The 16,408-nt window shown below is 43.1% G+C and overlaps 1 protein-coding gene across 1 annotated transcript; it reads left to right on the forward strand.

Moving 5' to 3' along the window:
• Positions 1–3,704: 3,704 nt before the first annotated feature.
• On the forward strand, positions 3,705–15,819 carry CGAS (cyclic GMP-AMP synthase). The gene is made up of 5 exons (XM_074989133.1): positions 3,705–4,343; positions 7,062–7,284; positions 12,197–12,445; positions 14,066–14,168; positions 15,465–15,819. Exons 1-5 carry the CDS (start codon positions 3,705–3,707, stop codon positions 15,817–15,819), a joined length of 1,569 nt encoding a protein of 522 aa, XP_074845234.1.
• The last annotated feature ends 589 nt before the right edge of the window (positions 15,820–16,408 follow it).

The raw sequence follows: 16,408 nt of genomic DNA on the forward strand, positions 1-16,408 counted from the left end.
TGCCAAACATTTGAGATGTGATTGCTGAAGATAGTTGCAACTACTGATATTTTCAATTTCATTTGTTAATAAAAGCACAATTAACACAGTGGCATTCATCTGCAGGATGTTAACAAAGGTAAATGATGAAGTGCCAGGACTAATAAAAATAAAATTTTTAAAAGTAAATACAGGCATGAAACTCCATTTACAGTGCCTGACAAGAAAGAACAGCAGCCAAGGAGATCAGCAGATTGGCTCTGAGGCTTTATGCGAAGATATAAAGCAAGAGCCTGCAACCTGTGCCTCCAGCGCCCTGCGTGTCTCTTTAAGGACTTCTTTGTGGCTCTCAATGCTATAATTGAAAAGTCAAATAAAAAAAAAATCCTCCTAATTATTTTTGATAAATGATGAACATCTAAAACCAACTTAAATGTATACCCCAAATAAAAAAACACAGTAAGAGACCTAACAAAGAACCACCATGGCTAAACAGCCATGTTAAAAAGGCAGTGAGAGAGAAAAGGGCAGCTTTTAAAAAGTGGAAGTCAAATCCTAGTGAGGAAAATAGAAAGGAACATAAACACTCCCAAATTAAGTGTCATAATGTAGTAAGAAAAGCCCCAAAAGATTTTGAGGAACAGCTAGCCAAAAATTCAAAAAACGATAGTAAAATGTTTTTTAAATACATTAGAAGCAGGAAGCCCGCTAAAAAAGCAGTGGGGCCCTTGGATGATAAAGATATAAAAGGAGCGATCAAGGAAGACAGTGCCATTGCGGAGCGATTAAATGATTTCTTTGCTTCAGTCTTCACGGCTGAGGATGTTACAGAGGTTCCTAAATCTGAGCCAGCCTTTTTAGGTGACAAATCTGAGGAACTCACTCAGATTGAAGTGACATTAGAGGAGGTTTTGGAATTAATTGATAAGCTGAATAGTAACAAGTCTCCAGGACCAGACGGCATTCACCCAAGGGTTCTGAAAGAACTCAAATGTGAAATTGCGGAGTTATTAACAGTGGTTTGTAACCTATCCTTTAAATCCACTTTGGTACCAAATGACTGGAAGACGGCCAATATAACACCAATATTTAAAAAAGGCTCTAGAGGAGATCCTGGCAATTATAGACCGATAAGTTTAACATCAGTACCAGGCAAATTAGTAGAAACACTAGTAAAGAGTAAAATTGCAAGGCACATGGAAGAGCACAAATTGTTGGGCAAAAGTCAGCATGGTTTCTGCAGAGGGAAGTCGTGTCTAACTAATCTATTAGAATTCTTTGAAGGGGTTAATAAACATGCGGACAAGGGGCACCCAGTGGACATAATATACCTAGATTTCCAGAAAGCCTTTGACACGGTCCCACACCAAAGGCTTTTATGTAAATTAGGTGGTCATGGGATAGGAGGAAAGGTCCTTTCATGGATCGGGAATTGGTTAAAAGACAGAAAACAAAGGGTGGGAATAAATGGTAAATTTTCACGATGGAGGAGGGTAACTAGTGGTGTTCCCCAGGGGTCAGTCCTGGGACCGATCCTGTTCAACTTGTTCATCAATGATCTAGAAAATGAGGTAAGCAGTGAGGTGGCAAAGTTTGCAGATGACACCAAGTTGTTCAGGACAGTCAAAAGCAAAAGGGATTGTGAAGAACTACAAAAAGATCTCAGCAAACTGAGTGATTGGGCAGCAAAATGGCAAATGAAATTTAATGTGGGTAAGTGTAAGGTAATGCATGTTGGAAAAAATAACCCAAATTACACGTACTACATGATGGGGTCAAATTTAGCTACGACAGATCAGGAAAGGGATCTTGGAGTTATAGTGGATAGTTCTCTGAAGACATCCACGCAGTGTGCAGCGGCAGTTAGTAAGGCAAATAGGATGTTAGGAATTATTAAAAAAGGGATCGATAATAAGACAAAAGATATCATACTTCCCCTATATAAAACTATGGTACGCCCACATCTTGAGTACTGCGTGCAGATGTGGTCTCCTCACCTCAAAAAAGATATATTGGCATTAGAAAAGGTTCAGAAAAGGGCGACTAAGATGATTAGGGGCTTGGAAAGGGTCCCATATGGGGAGAGGCTAGAGAGACTGGGACTTTTCAGTTTGGAAAAGAGGCGATTGAGGGGCGATATGATAGAGGTATATAAAATCATGAATGGTGTGGAGAAAGTGAATATAGAAAAATTATTTACCTTTTCCCATAATACAAGAACTAGGGGACACCAAATGAAATTGATGGGTAGTAGGTTCAAAACTAATAAAAGGAAATTTTTCTTCACACAGCGCACAGTCAACCTGTGGAACTCCTTGCCCGAGGAGGCTGTGAAGGCCAGGACTCTATTAGGGTTTAAAAAAGAGCTTGAAAAATTTTTGCAGGTCAGGTCCATAAATGGCTATTAGCCAGGAATAAAGTATGGTGCCCTAGCCTTCATAACAAGGGCAGGAGATGGATGGCAGGAGATAAATCACTTGATCATTGTCTTCTGTTCTCCTTCTCTGGGGCACCTGGCATTGGCCACCGTCGGCAGATGGGATGCTGGGCTCGATGGACCTTTGGTCTGACCCAGTATGGCCATTCTTATGTTCTTATGTTAAAAGCCGAACAATGAAAAACTCGTATCTAAAGAGCAAACAAGGTGATCTTGAAACATTGGCTAACTCCCCCTTTAATATACACAGTGCATTGTGGGATATGATACTATATCTGTGTTTTGATTGTGTTTCTAATAAAGTCTTGATTTTGAAAGGGAACAGGAAGGTTGCGGCATTGCTGCCGTGAGGGGCAATATGCATTTTAAGAAAAATCTGAAATGAAACACGAAGTAAAATTGGCATAACTAAAGTGGATTCAGGAGTGAAAGGCAGGAAGACTAGTACAAACACATAGGAAATAGAATATGTAAAGTGTTTGTGAAAGTCCTGCAGTAAATATGTATCACATGACAAATAATTGTGTAGGTGCTGTTCTTTGAACAGGGCTTACAAAAAGTCTGGCTTGATGTTCTCTATGAAGCGCCAGCCGATACTCACCAGCATCGTGGCTCTTGAATTACTGAGGTTTTTTTTTCAATTTTTTTTTCAATTGCAGTTGAAAAGAACTGCTGGTGTTTGCTGTTGTGATTGCCGAACCCCCCGCCGGGCTAACGCGAGGTGGGATGGACTCCTTTAAACACAGAACGCATCTGTGACTCTCTTCCCCTGCAGCAGCTCAGCACGTGGCGCAGGGACGAGGCTCTTGGCTGGACGTGGCTGCCTTGGGGGATGATCTCACGCCAGGGCCGCGCGTTACTCAGGGGCAATGTTAAGCCAGGGGCTGGGCTCCGGCCGGGAGGGTCTCAAGCGGCTCCCGGGCGCTGCGCCCCTCGCTGCCGTCCGTCGCACCCGGCTGGGCAGCTAGTGGTCCGGCCGTTCTGCTGGGTCGGGACCCGGCCCGGCTGCTGCCCGCGGGAGGACGGGTCTGGCAGTGGGGCAGTGGCCAGGCTCTTCCCTCCCCACCCCCGCGCCTCGGCCCAGCGCCCCTCACCCACTGTGTCCCGCTCCGTCGAGGCCGGGCGGGGCTGCTGTGCAGGGTAGGCGGCCGTGCAGCGTCCTGAGTTTCGTTTCCCCACTGCCGGGCCCTGGTTTCGGAAGGGAACTTACCGCCGCCTGCGCCGCGCCCGCACTGTCCCTCGGCTCTAGCTGCGCCGAGCTGCAGAGGCGGGAGGCGCTGGTCGGGCCATGGCGGAGCGGGGCACCGGAGCCAGGCGCGCCAAACAGTGGAGCGAGGCGCCGGGCTTGAGCGGCGCTGCGGGGTCCCGCGGCCGGCGAGGCGCCAGGTGCCCCACGCGGGGCCGGGGGAGGGCCGAGGGGGCAGGCAGCGGGGCGACCCGGGTTCCTGGCGGGCACGAACAAACCAGTGACCCCGGCGAGCGCCCGGCGCCCCCCGCCCCGCCAGGGGCCCGGTCCCGCAAGGAGAGGGACACTGCCGCCCGCCAGGGGGTCTCCGGCCATGCGGGGCGGGGCGCGCGCCCGGCTGGCCCCACCAGGAAGGGAGCAGCGCCCGGACCGGCCTCGGCCGGCCCAGAGAAGGGAGCTGGCCGGACACCGGCCGTCCGTGTCCCCCGCGGGCCGCCCGCTGCCCCCGCCCGCTGCTGCGCGGGGCCCGAGCGCTGCTGCGGCGGCCAGTCGGGTGGCTTGGGAGCCCGGCGGCTCAGCGAGGTGCTGAAGACCCTGAGCCTGGCCCGGCAGGACACGTCCGAGGCGTCGGAGCGCGTGAACGAGCTCATCCGCACCTTGGTGCCAGCCATCAAAGCACGGGGGCCCGACTTCAGCGCCATTGCCATCCTGGGCAGCGGGAGCTACTATGAGCGGGTCAAGGTGAGGTGAAGCAGGCAGGGGCTTGAGCGCTTCCTCACTGGGCGGTCGGGCGCTTTTTCAGACGGCCTGGGGGGGGGGGGGCGGCGGGGGGCTGAGGGCGGCGTTGCTGGTCGGCACCTGAGAACAATTGCTGGGTTTTCAGCTGACTGGTGCTCCTCTAACTCGGAGATAACGGAAATTAAATAAATAGGGGCATGTCCAGGCAGCCTGGCTATTTCCCAATGGCTCCCTCTACACTAGCCTCTTCCTTTTGGAAGGGGCATGGTAATGTCTGAGTTGAGAAGATGCTAATGAGTCACTTCATGAATATGCAGTGTCTCATTAGCATAATAGTGGCCACATGCTGTTCAAAAGTGCCACTTTCGACTCTCACACTGCCCATGTAGACAGGGGCCTTTTGAAAGGACACACCTGCCCCAGTCTTCGAAAGTCCCTTCTTCCTGTTTGGTTTAGGAATAAGGGTTTTTTGAAGTCCAGGGGCAGGGGGGGGTCTTTTCAAAAGGCCCCATCTACATGGGATGGGCATGAGTCAAAAGCTGCACTTTCAACACCCTCCCCACGCCCCCGTGGCTGCACTTATGCTAATGAGTCACTGCATATTCATCGTAGCACCTCATTAGTATCTTCCCAACTCGCTCATTACCATGCCCCTTTCAAAAGGAAGGGACTAGTGTACACATACCCTTTTAGACACCCTCAGCTCTAATATTAATGTGGTCTGACATCTTAAGTCATTTCATTTAAGGGTCAGTGATCAGATTTAAACATTTAATAATGTGTATTTTTTTTAACTAATCTTTGCACTTTTACTAGAGGAAGGATAGTAGCTACCTCTCGTAGTTTATCAAAGAGGAGCAGTTTTGGTACTGGGGTCAATCTCTTGGGCATGGTGACCGTGCACTGTGATACAGTGAAGCTTCACAAGGATTTCCATTGATCCCAGGGTAGACACAGGCAGGCTGGTGGGGACAAGGGAATGGCTAGTAGATGCACAGAGTCAACTTAGAGCCACAATACATATTACTGGGGGGAGAAGACAGAAATTAGTGCCATGTTTTTTTCTGCTGTGTCAATGGCAGCACATTCTTTAATGTGCTGTCTGGGCAGGCATTGTCAATGGCTGTGTCTACACTAGAGAGTTTTGGCAACAGAAGGGGCCTGCTGTTGCCATAACTCAGGGCGTGTCTGCACACATAAAGCATTCTGTCAACAGAATCTCGACAGATCTCTGCATTTGCCTCAACAGTATTATCCCTCAAAAATTGAGGCATAACAACCTGTTTGGTACTGTTGATAGAAGTGCAGCGTCGACACTTCTGCCAACAGAGAGGCCTTCTGGTTGCCCATCAGCCATCTTTGAAGAGTTGCTATTCCACTTTCTAAAACCAGAGGGCAGTGCAGTCTGACAGTTCTCTGTTGCCACAGTAACTTGTGTGCAGCAGCCCTCTGTTGACAGAGGGTCCGTCGAGATTCCTCTGTCACAGATATTTCTAGTGTAGACATAGTCAACAAGGGGTTGGTATAGCACTTAATTTTAAGACCCCCCCCCCCCCACTCCCCTCAGAGCCAGGTGAGGCCTTCTATCCCTGCATCCTGGATAAGAATTGGTGCCAGACTAATTTCTTGGGGTGGTGCTTTCTACTTCCTTTCCCTTGAGCCACCACTGCTGTGGCTGATGCTGAGGGTTAATGAAAGGCAGCATGGGAAGTAGGACACTGCTTTCATTAGCCACTGTGCCATGTGTGCCTCTACTGGCACTGGAGTTGTCTCTGATGGTCTTCCTGGTTCAGATTGCTCGCCTCAAAAGCTGTTGCTAATGGGCTTCATAGAATGGTCAAAATTTAATCCTGGAGGTTATGGTACACATCTTGCATGAATAAACCTCCTTGGGAGTGTGCCTTTATATAGGGAATATGTGTGGGGCCTGAGGAGAGGAAGACCTCCAGGAAGAGTAAAAAGCCTACACGAGGGCTTTATACTTTTAGTATAAGAGGAAAGAAGACTTCTTAGAACTACCTATAATAAACTTCAATTGCAAAACTGAAAAATATATCATGCTTAAGGAATGTGGACACCACAAATTCTATCTTGCACAACAGGCAATAGAAACAAAGAACTAAGAATGGGTTGCCGCCACCCCACAATGTGCATCTTCTACGGCAGGAAGAGCACAAAGGGCACAACTACAGCCACAAAGCATGCTACTATATAAAGTATCTGTGTTGAAAACTATTCAAACAGGTGAATATAAAATAAAGCACATGCCTTTGTCATACCTGCACCTACTGCAGCTATTGTAAACTTCAGTAAGAATTGGCCCTGGCACCAGAGTGAGAATTGGGAAGCATAAAATGGCTTCTTTCAGCAATTCTGTTTTTATATCCATGATGTGCAAGCTTTGCTCGTTTCAGTTTTTGCTGTGTGTAGCCCATCCCCCACTCTTTAGCAGGATAAGTAAATGATTTTTAATCTACAGACATTCAAAAATCAAACTTGTGGAAATTGGGGAGATGGCCTGACGGCCAACGGTGTATTGTCCTCCTGTTTGTGAGTTCCCTAGGTTTAGCCTACTGCAAATTAACATGTATTTGTTCCCCTTTTCACTACACATAGTGGATGGGAGAATTAAAAACTCTAGAGGACTTTATAATGGAAACACAGGCTAAAACCTTACCTGTAATAACAAAAACCAGTAAACACTATTTCTGTGATTCACAGATTTCTGCACCAGATGAGTTCGATATCATGCTTACAATGCCAGCCCCTAGAGTTGAACTGGAAAAATGTGATGATTCTGGTGCCTTTTATTACGTGAAACTTAAAAGAAATCCTCAAGGAAACAGTCTGAACAAATTTTTGCAGGAAGATGGAACATTAGCAGCTTGTAAGATGCTCTCAGCCCTGAGGAACATTATTAAAGAGATTGTAAAGAGCATGACAAGTAAGTATTTAGTAGCCAGTGTTTTCACTTTGTCCAAATTAACACCTGCATATGTAAATCTCTAAGTAATGGTGTATATAAAACTTACATTCTTGTCAGCAATGCCTTCACTGAGGTGTGGACAAAATGCAAGAAAAAAAACCATAAGTCTGTTTCTCTACACATGCTAATAAATGGCCCAAAATATGCTAATGAGGCACAGATGCAAATTCCCAAAGCCTCATTAGCATAAGGTCACATGATCTGGAGTCTGGAAGACGTTCTTCTGGACTCCAAAACGCTGTTTAGAAGCATGGCCCCTGGGGGGGTCTTCCAGAAGGAAGTGTTTCTTCTGGAGGCCCCTTCTTCCTAAAAATTTTTCGGGAAGAAGGGGCCTCCGGAAGACTGCCCAGGGGCTGCGCTTCTAAACAGCATTCTGGAGTCTAGAAGACTGTCTTCAAGACTCCAGATCATGTGACCTTGAGGTGCAGAGAATTTGCATCCATGCCTCATTAACATATTTTGGGCTGTTTATTAAAGTGGCATGTGTAGAAACGGCCTAAATGTCTATGCTTTTTCTTGTTGCCAGAGCAACAAGCAAGGGTAAAAAGTAACAATTTTCTTACTGATACAGTCCTATTGCACCCCCTGCACCTGCCTGGGGGGGCCCCCTCAGGTCAAGGGGATGGGGATGCCTGATATGGCAGTAAGAAATTTAAGTGTGGGGTGGTGTGTGTGAGGGGGCTTAGGGAAGGAGACTGGGGAGTGGAGGAGTCAAGGCTGGAACCTGGTGGGGGAGCTCAGGCCAAGGGGCAGAGGGGCTCACAGCAGAAGGCTAGGGATGGAGGTGATGCAGGAGTCTTGGGGTATGGGAGTTGGGTGGCTCAGGGGAGAGGGATGTGGATGTGCAGGAATCAGCATGAGGGCAAAAGTGGGGGGCCTCATGGCAGGGGGCTGGTGTGTGTGTAGGTAAGTGCAGAGGGATAGGCAAGGGCATCATGTTGAGAGGACGGGGAGGGGGGCTGCAGCCACATTTATGTTTCTGCTACTCTTCTTCCTTCATCCCTGATGATTATAGAACACTAGAACTGGAATGGACCTCAGGAGGTCATCGAGTCCAGTCCCGTCCTCACAGCAGAACCAAGCACCATCTAGAACCATCCCCAATAGATAGCTAACCTGCTCTTTAAATATCTCCAGTGATGGAGATTCCACACCCTGCTCATGGGGAGAGGCAAAATTGCACAGCCTGGGTGAAGTACTCCTCTCTTCCTTCCCTTGGCAGCCAGGAGCGAGACAAAGGCACACAGGCTGTGCACTTTTCCCTCACTCCCTCAATTAGGGAAAAAGGAAGAAAAGTCACAGAGTGCCCGTACCCATGGCTGCTTACCCATCATCCTCCTGAAATTGCACCCTGTTGGTGAGGAGACTGTGGGATGGGGGCAGTCCTAGGTTGGGGTTAGTGTGTGGTAGGTGAGAACCCCCATCCAGCTCCTTACACCTGCCTGGGGCCTGCTGCTTAGCACGACAGTCTGCAAGAAAGCCCCAGGAACCTTCTTGCCAGAGTGGTGCACTAGCTTACTTTCACCTTGGACAACAAGGGTATGGCTACCCTGAGATTTCTGTTTCAGGATATATTTGTGTCCTGAGATAGAAACCCCATAGCCAAACACTGCCCTTGAAATAGAAGGGCCATTTTGAGCACAGTATTTTGTTCCCGCAGCCCCTCATTGTGAGGGGGATAGTGGGAAGTTCAAATAGGCACATTTCGAACTTTAGTGCCATGTGGCTGGCACCACGTTCAAAATAAATTACCTTGAAGTAACTTACACAATTTGTGCAAGTTATTTCAGGATGAGGCTACAGTGTAGCACTAGACCACAAGAATAGGAACCAGACACACACAGGACCTGATTTACTCCAGCGTTTAGAATGAATGGGTTCTGCCTGAATTATTCTTATGCAATAGGTTGTTTTTTACAAGTTGAAACAAAGGACAATCAGGTTCTGGTCTACACGCAGGAATATGCCTGTTACCTGGCTTACTCAACATGGCCTTATGGAAAGGTCTTAGTGCTGAGCTGGTAAGAAGTAGCTCTATACATTTTCATTCTTTTTTGCTGTTCCTTCTCAGTGTTGAAAGTTTAACAAGAACTTTAAACTCTCACTGTTGTTGGAGGCCCCTCTTTCCACATCTTAACTTTCAGTGAAACAGTTCTTTTTAAAAGCATTGGCCTAATTAGCTCTACAGAAACCAGTGCTTCTAGCTATAACTTGCACTATAACAACTGTATTAACTCAAGAAGACCTATCTTTTTTAGAACTTTTACAATTTCTCAGTAGTCTGCTTAATGAGCACTGGAAATGTGGAGACTGTTTCCAATTCCCTGGGACCAATAAAACCATAGCAAAACAGTCATTCCTTGCTTCTTTCATGCTGTAAACAAAAATTCTGACATTTAATTATAATTGAGCTTCAGGAGTTAACATACTTGTTCAACAAATGCTGTCACTGATGCTTTCAGTGCCATTACTTTAGCTTGTCTGCATAATCAGATCATTATTTTTGCATTGTTGCACCTGCTTTACATTTTTAAGGCTATTGCCACAATCATAAAGGTTGAATAAAAATGGATATTTTCTTTAAAAACTGAGTTTAACTTCTGGAGCATAAGCACTAATGGGCAGAACTGATCCCTAAAAGCAAGTATATACTTATATGCAGTATTTGTAGATAGTTAATATACAAAGCATCATTTACTGGCATATAGTACATACAGTACTGTAATTCAACTTCTGCTTTCTTCCAGTTCTTACATTTTTACTAGATGTGAGCTTGTCCTACTTCCCATAAAACAAAGCAATATTTTTTTCCAGCAAGTTTGTAAAATGGCTCAAGACTGCTTGTTGTAGCAGACCTATGACAAATGACCCATATGGTTTCTGACTTCTGAATTTCCTTTAAAACAATTTTTTTTCAAATCTTTTCTACAGTAGACCAGTCTGCTGGCTGTGGATTGTATGAAACCAAATTCAGTGTTTCGATTTTCACTAATTTTTTGCTCATGAATATGGTATTATAATCATGGGTGAGAGTCACATGGAAAAGAGGGACAAAATAATATTGAATTATGGTCTATAGACCAAGCCCTAAAGCACTATACATAATGGAATGAGCACTGATGGCAGTAGGGGACAGTGGCTAGAGAGAGATGGGGGGAGAATAGTGCCTTCATTCGTTAAGTGGCTTGTTGTGTCTTTCAGAAATAGTCATTAAGCATAAGAATATACTCATGAAAAATTATAGTTCCTTTTATCTTTCAGCAGTGTATGTTGAAAATTATGACAACATTTACAATATTAAATATAAATACATTGGTTGTATGGGTCTAATGCATTCACACATGAAAATAATATTGGACAAGAACATTCCACTTTTGGAATCAGTATTCACTGCAAATATGCTTCTCCAGAGCAACTGAAATGTCAGTTGTCTTACTACTAAAGGCACTCTTATTACATTGTAGCATATTAATTCAGCTAGTCAAGTACTAAAATATGATGTTAGGATTTTACATAACCTACTTACAAACATGGCTTGGTTATTTGTTGTAGATGGAGGCAAAGGGCAATTTTGCCCCTTCTGGCAGTTCCAGGCATTTTTCATGCCTTTTCTTTTGTTTGCTTAGTTAAGCTTATGCACATACCTTCACAGATGAACTACAGTAAACCCGTGATATAACAGACCCCATTATACCGGACATCAGTAATAACAGACATCTGCTAGGCTTCCCCCAGGAAAGTAGAGTACAGTACTGTACAGTAATGGAAAAAAGCTCACCAGAGCTGACACGAGGTCCCACGGTTCACACCTCTGCAGCCGTGGAGTCCTGGCTCCAAGCCCAGAGGAGTCCCTGTGCTCAGGGCAGAGTACAGACGGCTCGGAGCCTCATGCTCTACCTTGAGCATAGGTGGCTCAGGGCCGACTGTGGCGGTTTAGAACCCAAGGAGCCCTTGGCACAGAGCAGGTGGCTGGAACCTGGAGAAATCACCAGGGAGCCAGGAGGAGCTGGGAGGGTTAGTGGGTAAACCCTCGGATTTAATGAGCTTTCAGGATTAAGGGACACCCCTCTCCCCATTAGTCCATTAAATCATATTTGCATTAAACTGATTTAAAATACATCTCCATTTATTTTCTGAAGGTAAGTCTACAGAGCAAAGTTATTATTCACAATAACTTATGTCATAACTATCCTAGCATCTGGACAATGCAACTGCTATTTCAAAATAGTTTTGAAATAGTTCACATTTTAAAAAAAGTGGTAAACCTCATTCTATGAGCACTTATTTCAAAATAGGCGCTGTTAAGACAGGGAATAGAGCAGAGATCAGCAACCTTTCCAAGGCAGAGGTCTGAAATTGTGCTATTAAAGCCATTAATAGACTTACTTACAACAGCTTCATTAATGAATAAAGATGCAGAGCTTCACTGTTGAGGTGGTGGTTAGTATAATTAACTGGTCCTTTGTTAATCCACAGGTGCCTTTGAATAAGATCCTAGCTGCAAAGGAGAGGAGGGGCAGGGCTGAGCTCCCACCTTGCGTGCTAGTGATACCTAGAATAGAGCTTATTTTTAGATAAGTCATAGTTCATCCAATGACTATTTCAAAATAGGCTGTGTACGTGTAGATGCTGTATTTCAAAATTGCTAAGTGCTAAGCTGAAATAAGCTATTTCAGAACAGCTCTTCCAGAATAGCTTATTTTGAATAAGGCTGCTGTGTGGAGATCCCTGCATAGTGACTGAAGCTTTGTATTTTACGCTGATATTTGACATATAGCTACAAATTCTAATGACAACCATTCAAAAATGGTTTCCTCCAGTAATAGAAAGTTAAGGTTGAAGAAAATTTGTTATTTTTTGATACAAACAGAAATCAAAGTGACTGTGGATAAAAAAAAGGCTGGAAGCCCTGCAATAACACTTTGCATTGTGACTCCTCCAATGGAGATATCAGTGGATATAATCTTGGCTTTGGAAGTTCGGAGTCAGAGCTGGCCTGAAAGTACCCAAGATGGCCTAAAAATTGAAAAATGGCTGGGAAGGAAAGTCAAACAAGAATATAAATGGAACCCAATATATCTAGTACCCAAAAATGCCAAGGATGGAAGAGTGCTAAAAGGTACTGTTTGTTTTTTTAATTAACATCTGCAAGGGGAAACTACTTTTTTAAAAAATTTTGTTAGGAAGCAGGACATGCAGTGTGGTCTTCTCTCTGGCCATTTCTGCATTAGAGCCATCACCTAAGAAAATTCTCTTTGAATTATTAAAGTTGACCTATTGTTTATGTTGTGGAGTGCTATACAAAGACAGTCCCTCTCCTTGAGTCCTTACACAAAAGGTGGCTACACTGAAATAATTTGAGACCCCCTCATATTAGAGCAATGTGATATTTCCCAACCATGGCCATTTAGAAACATTTTTCTGATCTTTTCCCGTTACACAAGAGAAACCTAGTGAGAATGCCGGAAAGTATGCTTCTGCAAAAATGGAAGCATCAAAATTAGTTTCTGTATGCGAGGTTGCTGGCACAACAATGCATGTTAAGACCTCAATGTTTTGCCTTTTCAGAGCAATTTACTAGATGCCCCATAAAGTTCAGGTTTTTATAAGTACACTACCACCATTATTTTTATTTTTATTCCACTTGGCTGATCTGATTGGTGGCAGCAGAGCATATCTGGGGAAAACTGACTTGCTTTTTCAGTGTTTTCATCTAACGTTATTTGAAAGTAGTATTACCTTGTGTTAATTGCTTGTACTGGGAAAATTAAACAGTGAGTACATGCTTTCTTGGGAAGAAAGCTGATCTATAGTTGTGTGGGAAATTTATAGTTGTGTCTCAATGCTGTAAAATAATGTAGCTGAAGCCAATTCAGTTCTTTAGTGATGTTAATTTACTCAAACTGAATGCCTTGCCTTGTGGGAATAACAGGAATACTCCTGTTACTCTTGCAATAGTACTCTAAAACAAGATCAGTGAAAAAGTCTTAGTTATGCCAAACAGTACCATATCCCCCCCAAAAAAAAAGTTAAGACTGAAAGTACATATACCAAGTACAGTAAACTCTTTCATATCTGGCAGCTGCAGGACCAGGAGGTTGCCAGATAGCCAAATATTCTAGATAATTAACAGTTATACCTAGCAGTGCATAACACTAAAGAAAAACAAGATTAGATATTAAGAAACAAAAATGTATGCAGAGTACTTTATTTACAACAGTAGTATTGTACACTGTAAACTTACTGCAAATGCTGTGTATTTATCTGTATTTACTTTCACTATACTGTACCTAAGGAAACCATAACTAACATTTACTTATGGTTAAAGTGCTGGTTATTTGAGCGTTCTGGATAACAGAATGCTGTATTCGAAAGAGTTTACTTGTAACTTTAAAAGATGTAAGTCTTTTCTGGGTATTGTAATTAGCCCAAAACCTAGGAAATTAAGAGTTAAGTTTACACTTCCAAGAAACCAAATGTTTTTAGGTATGGACATATTGTTAAAGCAGCTAGACAACAATCTTTTGGGGGGGGGGGACGACGACATTATACAAAAAACATTCTTAGAAAATTTTAGCATTCTGTGGACTAAACTGATATTTTTAAAGTTAGAAAACATTTCAGAGATTTCCAAATAAGTTCACTCAGGATTACTGTTCAGAAACTGTGTAAGAGTCATACTGTCAGTGGATAAAACAAGTGTTAATAAAATGTTTGCATTCTGTCATTACATATTTAGAAGACACCTGGCGACTCTCTTTCTCACACGTCGAGAAGGACATGATAAAGAACCATGGCAACACAAAGACATGTTGTGAAACTGAGGGAGTAAAGTGTTGTAGGTTAGTATTGTCGTCTTCAAAAAAAAAAAAAAATCTTTGAACTGCTATATCAATTTAGCAAGTGTGCTGAGTTTTTTTAAATATATAATGTAATCTGTGGGCAGAACAGCAATCCATAAAGGGATAATAGTTAATATTTATGAAGATTGTTTTTAATCTGCTAAACATTTAATGCATATAATCTAATACAATATCCTTCTGTTGTAGAGACATAATGTCTAAAGAACATGGGGTTACATTTCATCACATATTCAGGTCCCACATTTGCATTAAAAAGCAAATAAATAAAATCTATTAAAAGACAATTCCCCACACTTCTTATATCTAATAGAAGAGTTAGCCCCAGTTTGTTAGCTTGAGAAGTCCACTGATTCAGTGTTTACAAACTTAGTCACTGAATATTTTAGATACTGGGCACTAAATTTATTACCTACTTGAGGCAATTCATTAATGTGTGTGTATGAAGGGGTGGGGATTACATTAAGAATCCTCTGACACGTTTTAAACAGTACAATTAAAGGAGCCGATTGAAAAATGGCTTCTGTCACTCCGTAGCTTTGTAACTCAAACTCTTCCAAATTTCATTAACAATTCCAAGCATAGCAAAAGAGAAAAAAAGAGTCATGTAGTTATGTACAGAGACAAAGCTAACTTCTGCCACAGTTTAGTGTTCGTCAGTTCTCTAGATGTGATATACAACACATCAAATTATTAAGCAAATCATTCTATTTTTAGTTACAAAAGTAATTTTAAAAATTGTTTGATGAACTGGGCCAGATTCACTGTTCAATGTAAGCACATATAAATTGAACCTTCTCATACCAATTGTCTTCTTCAGGGCAAGGGAAGGCAGTATAATATTCCTCAAGTGTGTCAGAAAAAGGATAGCTTTAATTTGGAGCAGCCTCCAAAACCTGCCTACTAATGACATCTGCTCTGGCGAGTGCACTAAATGAAGCATGATTGCTCACACTATCCAGTTTCTTCGATACAATGTTCCCCATCAGAAGGAAGTTTCTTCTATAGTGCATCACCAAGAGTTCTGTTGGCAGTCCTTCAATTTGGGGACCCCCTGGAAAAGCTAATATAATCGGGGGATGAATCTGCCCAATAAAAATGCATTGGTTTTCATACTTTATAGGAAAATATTATTGGAAAGATTCTTGATCCCACTGGTTAGGGGTCAGTATCAAAAAACCTCATGGCAAAATATTCTGTTCTTTAACAACATTTCCAGACACACTTACTTAGTACACGTGAGGCACTTCCTAGTAATGACCTCTTACTGTTCAACAGGAAAAGCTGTCTGAAACTTCTCAAGCATCTTCTGCACCAGCTTAAGACAAAACATGGAAACAGACGGGACCTGGATAAATTCTGTTCCTATCATGCCAAAACTGCCTTTTTCCAAGCATGTATCCTTTGGCCAGATGACAAGCAATGGCTAGTTACAGACCTTGAGAGCTGTTTTCAAAGATTTTTGGATTACTTTCTGGATTGCCTCAACAATGCACACCTTCCACATTTTTTTATTCCTACATACAATCTTTTCAGCAGACAACTGATTGATAAGGCAAGCAGTGATTTCCTTTCAAAGGAAATTAAATATGAAATAAATAATAGATTTCCAATATTTGAACTGCAAAAGTAAGGAAATGTTCTATTAGGTTTTTGAACATTTTAATTTATATTTTGTAAATCAGAATATTTAATAAAGACTCAATTATTGAAATTATTCTTTGGGGAGTTTCTGGTGATACTGACAGTTTCTGAATGACGATGGTAAAGTAATCAGGGAAAATAACTGAGACTTTCACATTTAAATTGAAGTGTTACAGAAGGGACAACAGGAAGTTTTTCACCATTTTAAGTCAGATTGGTAAGAGACCTCTTTAAACAAATCCATCAAGGTACAATTATATACTGAGTGGGGGGGGGGGGGGGGAGCGGCGCTAGCTATAATCCCTACTTCATGTGAAGGACAATCAGTAACTGACAGAAGTGGGTTACTGATTTTGATATGGACTTTCCCAACTAACTTCCTGTGTCTGTTTGTGTGTTTTCAGAGATGCTCCAAGGATTTGTGTTTCCAAAGCAATTAGCTTTTGTACTTGAAAATAAGTATAATTATATAACATGGAGTTGATGGAAACACAGAGGTCAGAAAGTGTAACAGTGTGGGCAGGATTGATGAATATTGGCAACACAGCAACCTAGTGACTAAAACAGTTAGCAATGCC

Source organism: Carettochelys insculpta, chromosome 3, assembly GCF_033958435.1.
Source record: "Carettochelys insculpta isolate YL-2023 chromosome 3, ASM3395843v1, whole genome shotgun sequence".
Lineage (NCBI taxonomy): Eukaryota > Metazoa > Chordata > Testudines > Carettochelyidae > Carettochelys > Carettochelys insculpta.